Raw genomic sequence first — 15982 nt, 5'->3', positions numbered from 1 at the left:
TGGCCCTGTAGTTCTCTGCAGTTAAACATAAATAGTTCATGCAATAAAATTAGCCTTCATAACATAGTAAAAAAGTAGAAATTCTCCTTTGAGAACTTAATACCAGGGATCACTTTCATTCCCTCTCATAGCCATTAATTTATTTAACAATAAAAATATGTAACGTTCAAAGTGCAGTGTAAATGGCACAATGACTAAATTGTAAAAAAAACCCCCAACATTACATCAAAGATATACTATTCTTTTGGAATGAACATGCTCATTTCTTTGTATAAATGAGGGCTCTCTTCCACAGAAGCAGAAATTGCTCTAACTGAAATATCTACTTAGTTAAAGCTTAATTTATCATTAACAACATGAGTCAGAGTTACCATAAGTCTATAAGGAAACAATAGGGGAAAATACACAGTCTTTACCCTGAATTCTCTGGCTCTGCTAAAGCTAGACAATTTTGAGTGTTTAAAGAAAAAAAATGGCTTTGGGCATGTACTGTTACATCTACACCAGTAAATAAGCCAAGAGGAGGGAGCGAGCTTGAGGGCTGTCTCATGACTTTTTGCACCCTTCCTGGTACAGCTTCAGCTCTGGTGGCACTCTTGAGTGGCACCAGGCTAGGGCTGATGAAGGGGATTGTTTCCAGAAGGGAGCCAGGAGTGTGTTCTTCCTGCTCGTGGGGGAAGAGAGCTGACCTTTGTTCATGTGAGTGAGACAGCGTTGCTCGGCTTTGGGGTCAGAGACTGCTCCCCAGTTTGTTTACTAGAAAAGGGGTAGCCTAAACTTTCATCTCTACTGTCAGGTTAGCTTGGATTTGAGCCTGAACCCAGCCTATTTTCTTGTCCAAACAAGCCTAAGTAGTGGTTTGTGGTCTGGCTCTGTCTGTAGGGAACCAAGTGGGGAAAAGTAAGCACAGACAGTGTGACTGCTTCATCCTTCTCCACTGCCCACATGGATGGTATGAGTACAGCTGGTGCAGCCCAGCTGGCTGGAGAACAAGGCACCCCAGTGCTCTCTGCTCACCAGTGCCTGAACACAGGTTCCTCTCCCAGCCATCCCTGAGTCCTCACCTCCCAACTCATGCATCTGAACCCTCTACACATTTTGTAGCACCACCGTGTTTCTGAGTGATTGCAAAGACCTCAAGGATTATATGCTCTCTTCAATTGCAAACTGGTCTGACCATATTCCAGAGGCAATCCAAATATCCTTTGTGATTTTGATACAGTAAACAATCTGGCTGTTTTATATTTTCTGACTGTGGCAGGTTTTCATTTGTGTCTTAAATGTTTTCTGTGGAAGATTTCTGAAAAACACTATAGAACAGGCGAAGTGGTACAGAAAAGAGAGAAAATCATCTGTGTGATGACTGGTTCCTCTGTAGACAGCTAGGTATGTCTTCACAAAATAATTTTATCTGAATTTTCTCCTGTCCTCCCATCATTACATTGTTCATTTCAGTAGAGTCTGTTCTATCCTTCTATTCAGATGCTATTTCCCTTTCAACAGGCAAAATATTTGAATGCATCTTGTGCTTTTCCTTGGATTTGATGTTTACTGGAAATGACTGCAGAAACAAACGCAAGAACCTCAGAGCTTCAGTTAGCTTGGCAATGACACAAGTAGGTGCTTTAAAAAAGGATGTAAGAGGTACAGGCACATATCTCTGCAGCTTCCAGCAAACAATTATTGAAGACTATCCTATGAGCTTTACCTCAAACATCATATTAAATTGCTAGCAATGAATTTATGGTCCATAAATCAGTCTTTTTTTTCATCTTTTTCTTAAGCCCATTTTTTTAGATATTGTGCATAATTTTATCTTTTTTTTTAAGTGATCATTGGATATCTTAAACCTGAAATATATGTTCTTCTAGACAAGCTGTATGTTTTGTCTGTTTCCTCAGTAAGTGCACTTTTATGGAAAATTTTTCCATACTAGCTGTGGTTTATTTTATGAGTTCAGAGTATATTTTTAAAGAAAAAGCCTTTCGTGGAAAGAATTTGTGTTCTACCTACAGCAGATTTACTACTCACATTAGAAACACATCACCAGCACAACCTGTAACCCTGACATTTTCATTAATCCCCTGCAGTTAATTCCACTTGTGGGGAATTAATTGTACCATCAAATTATTTAATCAGGGCCTTACCATCTCAATATGACCTCCTTGCTTCTAGTTTGAATTGAGATGGGAGAAAGCGTATTTAAAAACTGTGATGAAATCTCCCAAATGAGTAATACTTAAACTCATTGCAGAAGAAGGAGACAGAAGGTCTGCAGTCATATTTAAAAGAATGTATCAAATTACCTTAATGATACCTGATCAGCAGACCTAATCAGTATATACGAAGCAATTAAGTTACATCTATAAGATATGAAGCAATGTTAAATTTGTGTGAGTAGAAACACTGGGTGTGTAATTGCTAATATTTCTCATGGCCAGGAAAAATTGCAGTGAATGAGAAACTGTGCATGAGCCTTGTGTGCTCTAAGGGAAATTAACTGGATTCTGTTTGTCTGGAACAGAAACCTTTTCATAACAATATCTTAGATATGTAGTGACCAGGAAGTGAACCATTTGAAGGAGCTGATCCACTCCCTGTTGAAGCCAACAGAAATTTCTTCAGTGTTGAGCTTTCCCTTCCCTTTCTTTGGCGTTTTAAAGTATTTGCTGTGATTGCAAAAGATTTCTCAACTGGTGATTAGAAATGCAGAAGTTCAGTCCTCATGGCAGAATCCCCAAAAAAATGAAGTCCAAAAGATGATGCCCTGTATTTCAATTGTATATTTCTAAAGCTTCATGTTTTTCTAAATCAAATTTCATCTAAAGTAGTAGGCTGATTTATGATCTTTCAAGAGAAACTGGTAATTGATTGATTCATCTTACATTATGTCCATTATGGGCAAATAGAGCTATCACTAATACTTTTTTTATGCTCTTTGTTTACATAGACATAGTTTAGAATGTCCTCACTGAATTTTATTTCTAGATCTTTCCAGGTCCCATGTAATTCTAGGGGGAGATGCAGGGCTAGGAGAAATTTTTTAAGGAGATATACTTTTGTTCAGTTCTTAGAGGCAGCTGAAAGTAACACTTTTGTTGTTTGTTTTTCTAAATTCTTAAATATTTTACAATATATTGTGAGGGTGTTCTTATGGCCTTACAATTATCCCATGTGAAGCATTGACCTTTCATCTGACTGTGGAGGAATTAATATGGATCACAGGAAACCCTGCAAATAAGGATTAATTGCACAGAAGTCAGAAGGAGTATTAGGCTGATTAAACAAGTGTGTGGTGCCATTTTAGTTGCCATGGTAGGTGCAGGCAGGACACAGGATGTACAGAATACTTGTGGCTTCCTGGACTGGCAGCGGAAATCCAGGCAGGACATTCCAGGGCATCTCACATCACATGAGGTCCTGTTCAGGCAACTGTCATGCTTGATTATGCACAATGTCTTTTTCTCCTTCCAGAATTCTCCCTGTCCCTCTCTTTGCTGACCATGGAATACATATTTATATCCAGATTTATGGTTACAGATTGGCTTGGCAAATGTGATTGTTGCATCTTTGTAGGCCTTATACTACAGACATTGGGATGAGTGAGGCATTAATTCAACTGTCATTTCAACTTTTAAGGTGTCTCTTCTTAGATATATTTCATCTCATTTTGTCTGCAGTAGCTTGAGAACAAGCACTGCAGCAGTCACAGTCTACCCAGGCCTTCTGAACATGAACGACAATCTAAAAGTATACTAGCAGTGGTAGCCTAGAACCTGTATGACTTCTAAGAAGTGGTAAATTCACAATTGCCAATATGTGTAAGAGTTAATTAGAATGGGCTTTTGTTAGCCTGAACAACAGTGCATGATGCTTTTAAATTGCACAAGCTGCAATGTCCCATCCACGGATTGTTTCTGTGGATAGAAGATTGTTTAAAAAGCAGTGGTGACTCAGTGATACTGCCCTTCATTGAAAGGATTTTCCACATTCACTGTGGAATGTGAGGAGGTGACACTGAGCAGGTTAAACAAGCTGATCTCAGCAGTCCAGGGTTTTCCTTTTGACAATACCAAGACAACTGCAACTGCAAGGTTGGAGGCCACCACACTCCTGCAGCTGAATAGCCTATATCCCAGCATTTATAGGTCTATATATAGACAAAGAAATATAACATCTTTCTGGAGAGCTCTGGGGAGAGAACACAACTTCTCCAGTGGTTCCTTACATTAGTGTGGGACAGCTCAACCCAGTTCCACAAGTGATGGTCTGATACTGATGCTGTCCAGATTTCACCTCTACAGCTTGAGATTTAGAAGTTGTCACATCAGCATAAGCCTGCTTCTCACACATTAACGAGACCTGGGGTTTTTTCCTCTAGAGACCTGGGGCAAGATCTTTGAGCTGGCTTTGCTTCATGTAAAGCTTGGGACATAGGATCCTTGCTACATGTAATTGTAGCTTCATCCTTCATTAGGGGCCTTTAGTGCACACACGTATTAAAAATGTGTATTGAATATGGCATGAGATATCTCATGTTCATTTAATCATCATCATTTTAGCCAGAGAGATGGTAGATGCCCCATCCCTGGTCACATTCAAGATCGGGGTGGATGGGGCTCTGAGCAACCTGATCTAGTTGAAGATGTCCCTGCTCATTGAAGGAAGGTTGGACTACAAAACTTTTCCAGGTCCCTTCCAACCCAAACCACTCTATGATTTTATGATTACTAAACATATTCATTTGACACATAACATGAGATTTTTTTGTTACATCTCAAAGCTATAAACTCTGTCTGCATGTTAGGTTTCGGCCTCAATTCTTTTCACCTTAAATTACTCCAGTGGGCAAAATTATAAATAGTTTCTGACTTTATTTAGTTCAGTGTTTATACAGTTGTGTTAAATACACACACACACACACACACACATGCACACAGAGTATAAGCAAGACAAAGGATTATTCTTCAATACATTTTCAAGATCTGCTTGAAATATTCACAGAAACATCAAAATTCAGCATAGGGGAAGAGTAGCAGCTTTGTGTGTGAGAAAGACACTAACTAACTTCCACTGTCCATTTTTTGACCGATGCAGGAGTAAGACAATAACCATTTTAGTACAGATGTTACAAATAACAGCTTATCCTTTTCTTGATGAACGTGTTATTTCACAATTTATGATTTCTCCATAACAGTTTTCATCACATTGTTTTGTTTAATATTTGCTCTATAAAACACAGAACACCTCATTGTGTACTAACTCCCACTCAGTGTTGAACTCCTCCTTGGAACTTATGACCATTCTCATCTCCCTGCGAAAATAAAGCATCCTCAAGCTTCCCAGAACTCAGGAACATTTTGAGACCCTTTCCCCCACATATGGTAGACAGTAATAATTTATTCTTTGTTTAGTACTGGGCATGTTTCTGCAGCAGTGGAAAGCTGCACGTTGGGAACTTAAATTCCACAATTTCAGTTGTGTTTGTAAAAAACCTGCCACATTAACTCACCATACCTTGGAAGGTCCACTTGAATATGACAAAAGGGTGTACTGTTTCCATATTCAGAGCCAGTTCATTCTTGAATTTTTTGGTCAGCCAACCTCTCACTCATTTATCTGAAGTTCTCTGGAAATTTTCTTTACATAACAGCTACAGGACTAATGTTACTGAATGTTTCCTTAAAAAAATTACAGCTGCAGAGTTTACTGCACTGTTTCTCCTAGAATTATACTCATTTTCTCCACTCAGTTAGGAGAGATTTCCATAGGTACTCTTGAATTTTCAGAAACAAATAATGTGTAATGTATGTGTACGTCCAATTATTTCTATTCAGGGTTGATATAAATAAAATCTTAAAATTGTCAGCTACATCAATGTCTACATGTCATAGACATCTGTCAGGTTCAAATTTATTTAGTTCATAAAATAACAAAAATATATAACTCTCTCCAAGCACTGCTGTCTCATGTTAAGATTGGTGGAACTAGTCCTGGATGAATCAGGGATATTTTGTGTTCCATTTTCAAATGCCTTCCTGTCAGTGCAGGAGCTGATAATTTTTTACACTTCCAGAACCTCTGCTTGCTCCTTTGTATGCAGTGTCACTGTTGTCACTAAAATTGCTCAAGGCTTACGCCCTCACCTTTGTCTCTCTCTTCATGTTTCCAGCACCTAAAAGACCCAGACTGAAGATGCAAGACTGTTACATTCTATTACTTTCTATTACTTTGGGCGAAAAAATGGAGTCGTAAGGTGCCTTGCACTTGCGAAAATTATAGCTTTACAATAAATTAATGCTTCAAGCAATTAATACAGTGTTTTAGCCTATCCAGACTAAATGAAACTTTCATTATTGGCTTGGTCCAATTTCATGCTTGATTCATATTCAGCCTTTCCAGATCTTTCACATCAACTCCTGTTCCTGCTCAGGCACTTTCACAAGATATGTCTTTGGTGTGGAGCTGAGACTAGCAGATGGACTTGCAGGACCATGGGCTGGAGTTGGTATTGCAGATATCAGCTTCTTTTTAGCAACAGCCCACCTTTATTCTGCTTTTTGTTAAATAATCCATAATAAAACATGACATATTTTTAGGGAATTAACCTCAAAACCAGATTCTACCACTGTGGTAAAAAACATGTTAAAAATCAAAGTAGATCTTTCTTAAGTTCATCATTTTACAGTCTCACTGTACAATATCAGCAGAACTTCTTTTGTTAACCATTTCCATGAACAAAAATAATGTGAAAAAAAGGTTTAAGTAAACTATATATATTCTTTATCTTTACAGCTGGTGGGAGCAGAGGTAATTTTCTCTTTTGTCTCATCTGATACAAATCCTCCATTTATTTTAGCACTTGATTTTGAATCCTCTTTTTGCTCTGTTTTCTCGACATCTGTCTTTGTTTTGACTCGGTGCCTTCTGTAAAGACGGTAGCCTGAGGATCAATATATGTTTAGTGTTAAATAAAGGAATTATAAAAATTGCCCAAAAAAGACACTGTAGTAATATATAGCCATGCAATATTTTCTTTCCTTATATTGCTAAAACATTTCAACACCTCCAGTTTCTTTAAAGCTATGCTTTGAGTTTGAAATCCATTTGATTATTTTTAACCCTTCTTGTTTTCTCCATTTACATGAAAAGTTAAACTGATAATAATAATAATAATAATAATAATAATAATAATAATAATAATAATAATAATAGTTATAGTGCTGTAATAGAAAATCACTGTGCTTTACCTCCTAAAATTAGTAGCGCAAACAACAGCTGGAAAATGCTGTAGATGAGTGGGAAAGTAAACATCAGTTCAAGTTGTTCAGGAGTGAATGAGAGCTGTACTATTGTTGAACACAGCTGAGTGTTTTGCATGCCTGTTTCCAGAGACACTGTACGACATCTAAAGGGAATAATACAAAGACAGTTGTGAAATAGTATCCTGTGGGTCCTTGCATTTTTTACTAATCTGGATAGACAAACAATGTAATGGATAACTAAGAAAATTGTATCCTTCAGGTGACATAGTCAAAAAAACACTCGGCCTATGGCTGGTACCACCAATTATTGGCAGTTCAGCAGCTGTAAAAGACTGTGAACCACCATAAAGGCACATATGTGGCACTCCCTGTCTCCCTCTCTCGCAATGATGTTCTAAATTGTAGACTGCTGCATCTACATGAGAAGTTTTATTGGAGTCCCAACCCACTTACAAGTCAGGTCTGTTTCACTTGTTTGAAGTGCAAGACATTAGCACACAAAAGGAAAACATATGAAGGATAGGAAGAAATGCTGTAGTCAGAATCTGTAAATAAATGTGCACAAGGAAAGTTTTGTCTCCACATAGTATAGCAAAAAGCAGGGTTGGTGAATGAGTGACTCTGTAACATAACTAATGTTTAGGGAGCATTCTCAGCATTGATTAATCATGAAATAAAATCCTTTTACACAGTTGAATAAAGCTGTGGAATACCTGTGCCAAGACAGACCAGCTACACGAGCCAGAAAGAATCCTAAAGTATAGCCAGCTGCTGGAAATATGGTGCCAATGATCCATAATTTGGGTGAGATAATCCAGGAGCCTTTGTAGAGTATTCCCCCAACCACAGCAATGAGCACAATGAGCACTGCTCCCACAATGGAACCAACCTGTGAAGGGAAAGAGGAGGTACTGAGTCACTGAATCACAGAATCACAGAATACTGTGCAAATGAGATCTCAAGGAAATTTAAACACAACAAATATGGTGTCAAACATGCCAGTGATTGCCTCTGAGTCACTGAAAGTCTTGTTAAACACAAAACCTAATGTTTACAGCAATACAATTCACAGCTGGCAGAGAGATTAGATAGCTGCCATTTTTCCCAGACAAAAGATGTACGATGTACTTCAAGGTGTGACAACAGCTCTAGACCAAGACACAGATGTAATAGGTATATATAGCAGATACCTGTAAAACTAGTCTTTTGAAGCCTTGACTATAATTGTACTTAGGAGATTAAAAATAATTTCACAGGTGTGATATGAGTGAGGAATGGTGCACACATTAGAAAAATTTCCCCAGAGTTGTTGGGAAATTTACAACCTAGTAGGTTGCATTTTCCTTCCCCCCTTGGTGAATCACACTCTGTGTGTGCTAACTAGATGCTAGACTGCTAGTGAGCTAGTGCTAGGAAATTATTTGCCGAATGCAGGGGTAAATCTTTAATGGGGCTGAAAATTCATGTTTGAAAACTGGTTATGAGCTTGTATAGCCCTTCTAGATAGATGTAATCTATCTAGATTGATCTTATTTCCTGCGTCTGAATGTACTGAGATCTTTACTGCTGCTCCCCTAAAAAAGTTATAACTCACTCTCTTTTCAATACCCAAGTGAAATGTCTGTCATTAAAGCATATGTTGCCAGGAATCCCAGAGACAGACTTCTTAGTCTAAGCTTAGGAGAATCTATTCCTCAGCTAAAACATGTATCGCCATTGAACTGGCTTCATCAGCCTTTGGCTGAAGCATTTTTAAGAGCACTGAGTGAACAAGTGCTTTTGTTTGTCTGAGCTATTAACCACATGCACCTAGGAAGAAGAAACATGGTCTGGCCACAACACACTGTTCTTTCACCTGCCTTTGTGCTCTTGTCTGAATTTCTCACTATATGGGCCTTAATCTGACAGCTATGGCTCAATCTTGATGCTTCATTGTCCTACAGAAAGCAAACTGTCAATGGATCGTTCTGTGGGTTTCTCACCCACTTGGCAAGAAAGGGGATGAAAGAGGGCTTTGGTGAGAGATCAAGTAGAGTTTCTCTCATGTGAGTACAAGTCCACGCTTTTCCCTTGACTAATTAAACAGAAATAGTAAACTGTGAATTCATTTAAAAATGCAACATGATAAGTTAATAGTTTAATGAAAATGAATTGACTTAAAAAGACCTTACTTGTGCTCTATGCTGTCTCAGCCTATAGCAAAGACAGGATAACAAAATATAAGTAGAAAAACAAGTGACCAGACTAGATTTCTTTAAGAAAATTTAGATAATATATGTGTTAACTAAGAATGGTTAACAAAGGCCAAGAGTTCTCAGCACATCTGAAAATCTCTTTAAACCTAAACCAAATGCTCAGAATGATTAATTTGCTGTTACCCTAGATGTGGCTAAATTATTATTATTATTATTATTATTATTATTATTATTATTATTATTATTATTATTATTATTATTTTGATGAGAACAGTTTTTGCCAAAACCCCCATATTTTTGATGTATCTGAAACCATCTTGCAAAGATAACTGTATTTTGTGTATAATATTTTTAGGTTTTTATAAGAGCTGGAATATTTTCAGTTTATTATTTTTAAATAAAAATTGTCTTCCCACTCAAAATTTGGCCTACAAAAAAGCATGAAACTGCTTTGAAAAAAAGGAGGAAGGCATTTTGATCCACAATGATTTTATTTTTTAATGTCTTGCAGAGAAAAACTTCTTTCTGTTGACCTGAATGATTTGCCTTCCAATCTTTTACATTATATACTGAACTCAATTACTAACATTGTTGCAGTGAAAGACAAAAGCAGGTTCTTTAGATAATGATGGTTTCTAATAATGCATGCAACTCATGCCTGTTTGTGCAGAGGGAAAGCAATACATTTCCACACCATCTCATTTGTTTTCTGCTGAAAACTTTCCAGGTCTTATGAAGTCAGATACTAATACTATGAATAGCAATGTACTGCTTCAGTGGTGCCACTGATTCCATAATTTGTCCATAATTGCTTATGCTTCAGCCTTATATATCCTACCTTAAGTATTATTTTTGCCTTGCTAGGCCATTTGTGGTTAACAAATATTCCAAACGAAACAGGAATTATAAGAGCTACCAGAGAAATTCCTGTAAAAAAAAGGAGAGAAGTTAAGGCCAGTTATGGTGCAGAAGCTCACAACAGGACAGACACCAAGTCGAGTGACTGTGGGCATGGAGCCCACAGGGAATGTGCACACCCCGGAGCACGCACGCTCGCTCTACCCGCACCTGCCCATTTGCTTTTCTATAGACTCTGTTATCTTTGGCAGCCTGTTGAAGTAATTGCCATTCTGCTGAGCTACATGCTCATTCACCTGCATCAGAAAGGCAGACAGAAATTTGAGTGTGCTAATCATCACTATCCTGTGATGTGAGTAGCTATATTAAATGTTCATTTTGTCTGCAGGTGTTTCGCTACTGTACCGTATCAGCAACCGGTTTAGAGCTTCTTTTGTTTTGGCCTTCCCCCTCCAGTATTTATTTTGAAAGCACGAGCAATGTATGTGATTTTTGTTTTTCCCCAAGGACAATGGGAAGTGAAGTTGAAGAATGTGAAAGTGATTCTGCTGGTTTTTAAGATTAGCACAACATGGAGCTGCATTTGATAAGCACTAGGGCCACAGCTCTGCAAAGCACTGGAGCATGTATTTCTAAATACCTTAACTATTTTCTCTTTGTAGCTGGATGAGATTTTTGACAGGAAGTCAAATGAAGCCACTCCTGGCAGTGTAGATTGCAGCTTTTCAAAGAGACTCAGCAGTTTTAATCACTTGCTTAATTATCCACGTGTGCTTAAGTATTTTGCCAGATTATGGCCTCAGCATTTAGCACTTTGCAGGATCGTGTCTTAAAGCTGCTACAAACACTTTCATCCAGGAGAAGCAGCCACCCCTATATTAACTATTCTATATTCTTATCCCAGTACCACACAGGTCTCCAAACCAGTGGAAAGAAAAACGCGCACAATCTTGTCATAATTATCTGTACAATATTTATAATGGCTTCAAGTCTTTGGCAGAGCTGTGGATGATGTGAAATGTTTTTTGGTACCTAATGCCCATGGTGGTTATTAAAATGTAGAAAGAGGAATATTTTTAAAAATCTGAGGTAATTTCTCCCTGACTGCAGGATAATGGTATACAGGTGGTTGTCACTAAAGGGAGAATAGACAGAAGGGAAAGTGCTGGTTCACTGGACTCACCAATGCTGTCATAGGGGAGTACAATTGCATCAGAATCAGTCCACATCTTGGTGTAAATAAAGAGGCAAAGTGGCATCATTCCCATTGCAAGCAGTGTGGAACAAGTTGTCATGCTGATGCTGCAAAGAAATTGGTTACAGTGACTGTTCATCTCATGCTAGCCCATGGTTTTTCTCATTTTCTTATTACCATTTCACACCTTGTGAAAGGTTGTGCAAGAAATAATGCTAGGTACTGACAATTTATCCTGTTTATCAGGTTAGAGAAAAGCTAAATGAAAGGAATGGCTTCTGCTGAAAAGAAAAACCATGAAATATCAAGGTGTTCTGCAGCCACAGAACCATAACTTTTGGTACGATGAGGCAGTCAGACAGGTGGCCAGTGGGAAGGTCTGTTGGCAAGTCTGTCTGCATTCTGCCTGTCCGGCTGGTTTCAGAGAGGATGGCAATCTGCACAGGCAACAGGGGCAGAGATGGACATCAAATGGAGCTTTCCATTATACCCGCAGTTCTAGACAGTTAAAATTTCACTCTGAACTCAACAGCATAGAAATCCATTTCATTGTCTAGGACATGTGGTGTAATGAAATTCCCTTTTCTGGCTTGCTTTGCTCTAGGCCAAAAAGTAGGTGCTAAGAATTGCTCAGTGAGGCTTAGCATAAGTATTGTTGCTGCATGATGCAAAGATATTTCTGGTTCTCTGTTGTACAAAAAGATGCATTGTGCTACAGGAATGAAGAAAAAGACATCTTAAATAAGGAGGAAACTCTGAGAATCACAGTAGAATGGATAAAATTATGCCTACAAATCTCATTCTTCTGATATAAAAATACTGAGAGAGGGTTCTAGTTAAGAGAGTTTGGAAGTTTTCTTACTATCCTCACTTCCGATTTCTCTTTTTTGTTGCTTGTCTTCAGAAAAGGGACTACTGGTCCTTGCCCACAAACTGAGAAGATCCAGAGAAATCTAGAAAAATTAATGCAGAAGCCACAGGAATATCTGCATTAATTTTGGTTTCTGTCACTCTCTGCTTTAGAGTCATTGTATAGGATTTTGCAGGAGCCTCTGGCAAAAGAGTTCCTGTAGAAGACTCCTACAGAGAAAAAGGGTTACAGGCTACAATTAAGGTTTGATGAAGTCCCAAATGGATAAAACCTTTCATGTTTCATACCTCTCTATTTCCTGTATCTTTATACTGTCCCTGAACATACATCCTTCTCCAAAGTCTGGCCATCCTCTAACCCCAGTCCCTGTTTTCACAGAAGCAGTTGTTTTTGTGAAATATCAAGAGATGTCTCCGTGGGGAAACATTAAAGGATATCAGCTGGGTTTGATTTACTAAGAAAGGTATGAAACATCATGCTTCACCTGACTGTGCTTATAATGCTAATTATAAAACTAATTCCTGCTCTAACTTGTGGTCTATTTGCACAGAGAGGTGTTGAAGCAGAACTATAGACAATGACCATGGGTTGTAATGTATAATCATAAAATATTACAGTTAAAACGAAAACATTGTCTGATATGATGAGCAGGTTTCTATAATACTGTGGTGGTTCCAGAAACCAGCCACACAACTTCTAATGTTACTCTTCTATTGAGAAGATGCTTGCCGTGACAGTCTCCTGTATCCTGTGGTCCCTTCATCTCTGTTGCAAAGGTATTGACCAAAAGCCTTTGACTTCTTATGGTAAAGGTCTTTATCTGAAGAATAACCGTTTAAAGGCATTTTCAATTAACTTCACCCTCTGACATCATCACAGGATAGAAATCCTGTTCATGTTTACAGAACTATAAATTTCCATTTTTACCATTGATTTCAGCTGTGCAACTCTGAACACACAGAGCTGACCAAGCATAGTTTAGCTCAGTTTATTCTTCCAAGGACAGATTAGAACAAAATTTCAGACTTGTACGCAGAATCTTCCCATCTGTGGTTTCTTAGACCTGTATTAATTGAAAATAAGTGTCTTACAGTTCTTAGTATCATAGCTCTTTCCTCTACAATGTGGAAGTCAATGATTAGCAGAACTGACTTCATTCATAATTTGAAAGCTGTTTTTACATTAACACCTATATGTGACAGAAAAGTTCACTCTTTTCAAAGTATGGAAAAAATGTCCTATTAAAGCTACAAATATTAGCATTCTTAGACAGCTCATTTTTAAAGGCTCTTAATGAATCCTCTATGGAATTTGCATCAAGTGTAGTGTTCATTTCTCCTGTGTGTTTGTTGTCCTAGGCCATGTCAGGTGCCTTGCATATCTGTTTCTGAGTTCATAGCACTTTGTCGTTGAGACCATCACACTTTGCCACAAAGGAGGGTTTTTCATTGCCTCCCAATATGCAGGACTGCCTTATGTAGTGGTTTCTAGCCTGTAACATATTCCCTGAGTTTGAAGCCTCTGCATAAGTTTCCAGGAGCAGAAAGAATTGTCACAAGTGATGTTCACTAAAACTAGTTCCCAAAGAGAAAATAAATGCCTGCCTTTTCACTGTATAGAACACAAGAGGGAAAATATTTTTCCACAGGAGCTCTTTTTCAAGAAACATTACTTCAAAAACAATTGCACAGCCAATATCTTGTGCAGAGGATTTTGACACTAAAATCCTACGTGGGGTTTTTTTTTTTAGAACTCAGGATCTTGGGAGAAAGAAAAGTAATTCTAACTTGGGCAAAGTTTTCATAATGTATGTTATCTTAATTGTCTTCATAAACTATATTTGCTCCAGGATCTGAAGTTTTACAGTAAAGATATTTTCTAATGTACACAGTTCTGTTGTGATAGTTTCCTCACGAATTCCCAGTGAACCAAGGATACTTGCTATTCTGCTTATATTTACTGCAATTACAGTAACTAACCTTCTTTACAAGGAGAAACCACCATGCATGTGCCAGGAAGCTAAGAAAAACATCAGACAGATCACACAGTCCTTTTCAATGTAAAATTTACCATGTAAAGAACCACATGAAGTACTTAGAGAATGGCTGCTCTTACCTTAGGTCCATGTCTCCATCCACCCAGTAGGCGATGACATTCGAGGCTGTGCCCCCTGGACAGCATCCCATGATCAGCACCACGACAGCTTGAATAGGAAGGATGTTAAAGGCCAAAGAGAGCAAGAAGGCTGTGAGAGGCATAATTCCAAACTGGCAAAGGAAACCCACAAATATACCCCAGGGTCTTTTTATGTGGCCCAAGAAATTCTTAATTTCCACATTGCAGCCCATGGAGAACATCACCAAAGCCAGCATGATTGTTAGAACAGTACTTAAAACTACGCTCAAAGTTTGATTAAAATCATCTTCTGGTAATATGCAAGATGTGCCATCACAAATCGTAGCATTTGCTGGACAAGCCGTGGAGTTTTCTGCCAAATAGCCAGCGTTAAATTGCTGGGAAAGAAAGTTTGTCTGCATTTTGAAACACAGAACTGCTCAGTACATCCGTGGTAAACTTTCAAGCCTGTATAAACGGCTGTTTGTCAGTGACTTCTTTTAAATGATCCAGGAAGCAATAAAGTGCAATAAATGCCTGAAAACTCTTACTACTCTTGAAGGGTTTGGCAAAGTGCTGATTCATATAGTTATAAAAGTTGCACTTGGTGGGTACAGTGACAATTAATCATTTATTCATATGATAATGAGGAATCCCACATCGAGAGAATAGCTGTGTTAATATTTAAGGGTGTAAAGGAGGCTTGTAGTGCTGCTGAGCCCATGAAATGAGAACCACAGGAGGAAGAGACAGTTAGGCTTCATTCTTTGAATTTCCTGCATGCCTTTGGGAGACCTGCTCATGCATGCAATGCCACTGACAGTACAGGGGTCTGTGTGGTGAGTAACTGAGACACAAGAAACTGTGAGCAGAAGTCCTGAGATATTATTTGAAGCTGCAACTCTTGCTAATGGATGCAACATTCAGCATGACACACAGGCTGATTTGAGTGATGTGGAATCTTTGTTTCTGGAAGCATGGAGATTCACCGTCCTCCTGGCACCTTCTGCCAGGCACAGCTGGAGCAGTCAGACTTTGATCCATCTTGGAATGGAAGTGGTGGACAGTGAGAGGAGCAGTGTGGGGTGGCAAGGGCAGAGGAGGAGGGAGATATATTCGCTGAGCCACGTGTGGGGAGCAGAAAGCAGGGCAGTGAGGCTGGCACGCTACTGTGGAGCCATGGCACCCAGCAAGTCGACCACATCCCCTTCCCTGCCATGACACACTCAGATTCCACACCAGGGGTGACAGTGCAGGTCACTTTTTTGCCTGGTGTAGCACAAAGGTTGTGGCACAAAGCCACATCTGGTGTGGCTTGTGGTTCTCTGTCATCCCCATGGCTCTAAAGAAATCTCAAGTTTTGAAAAACTTTTAAAGACTTGCCCCTCAGGCTTCCTTGAAAATCTGGAAATTTGGATGATTTTCAGAGGAAGAATATTAATGATTCTTTGCCTGGGGCCAAGCTTTGTGGCAGAAGCATCTT

General features: G+C 38.7%; 1 protein-coding gene across 1 annotated transcript; it reads right to left on the bottom strand.

Moving 5' to 3' along the window:
- Positions 1 to 4876: 4876 nt before the first annotated feature.
- On the bottom strand, positions 4877 to 14921 carry SLC10A2 (solute carrier family 10 member 2). The gene is made up of 6 exons (XM_069029377.1): positions 14500 to 14921; positions 11502 to 11620; positions 10299 to 10387; positions 7979 to 8154; positions 7251 to 7408; positions 4877 to 6943 (listed from the first exon to the last, which is right to left on the bottom strand). The coding sequence occupies exons 1-6, from the start codon at positions 14919 to 14921 to the stop codon at positions 6771 to 6773; spliced, it is 1137 nt and encodes a 378-aa protein (XP_068885478.1). The 3' UTR covers positions 4877 to 6770.
- Between the last annotated feature and the right edge of the window lie 1061 nt (positions 14922 to 15982).

This window comes from Aphelocoma coerulescens, chromosome 1 (assembly GCF_041296385.1).
Source record: "Aphelocoma coerulescens isolate FSJ_1873_10779 chromosome 1, UR_Acoe_1.0, whole genome shotgun sequence".
Taxonomy (NCBI): domain Eukaryota; kingdom Metazoa; phylum Chordata; class Aves; order Passeriformes; family Corvidae; genus Aphelocoma; species Aphelocoma coerulescens.
The sequence above is the reverse complement of the archived record's forward strand: the minus strand, read 5'-3'. Positions and strand labels throughout refer to the sequence as shown.

Coding starts and splice junctions, on each gene's coding strand:
- SLC10A2 (XM_069029377.1), bottom strand. CDS start 14,921: ATGCAGACAAACTTTCTTTCCCAGCAATTTAACGCTGGCTATTTGGCA. Junction 10,388..11,501: donor ACTCCCCTATGACAGCATTG/GTGAGTCCAGTG, acceptor TTTTTTTTACAG/GAATTTCTCTGGTAGCTCTT. Junction 8,155..10,298: donor AGGCAAAAATAATACTTAAG/GTAGGATATATA, acceptor TTCCCTTCACAG/GTTGGTTCCATTGTGGGAGC.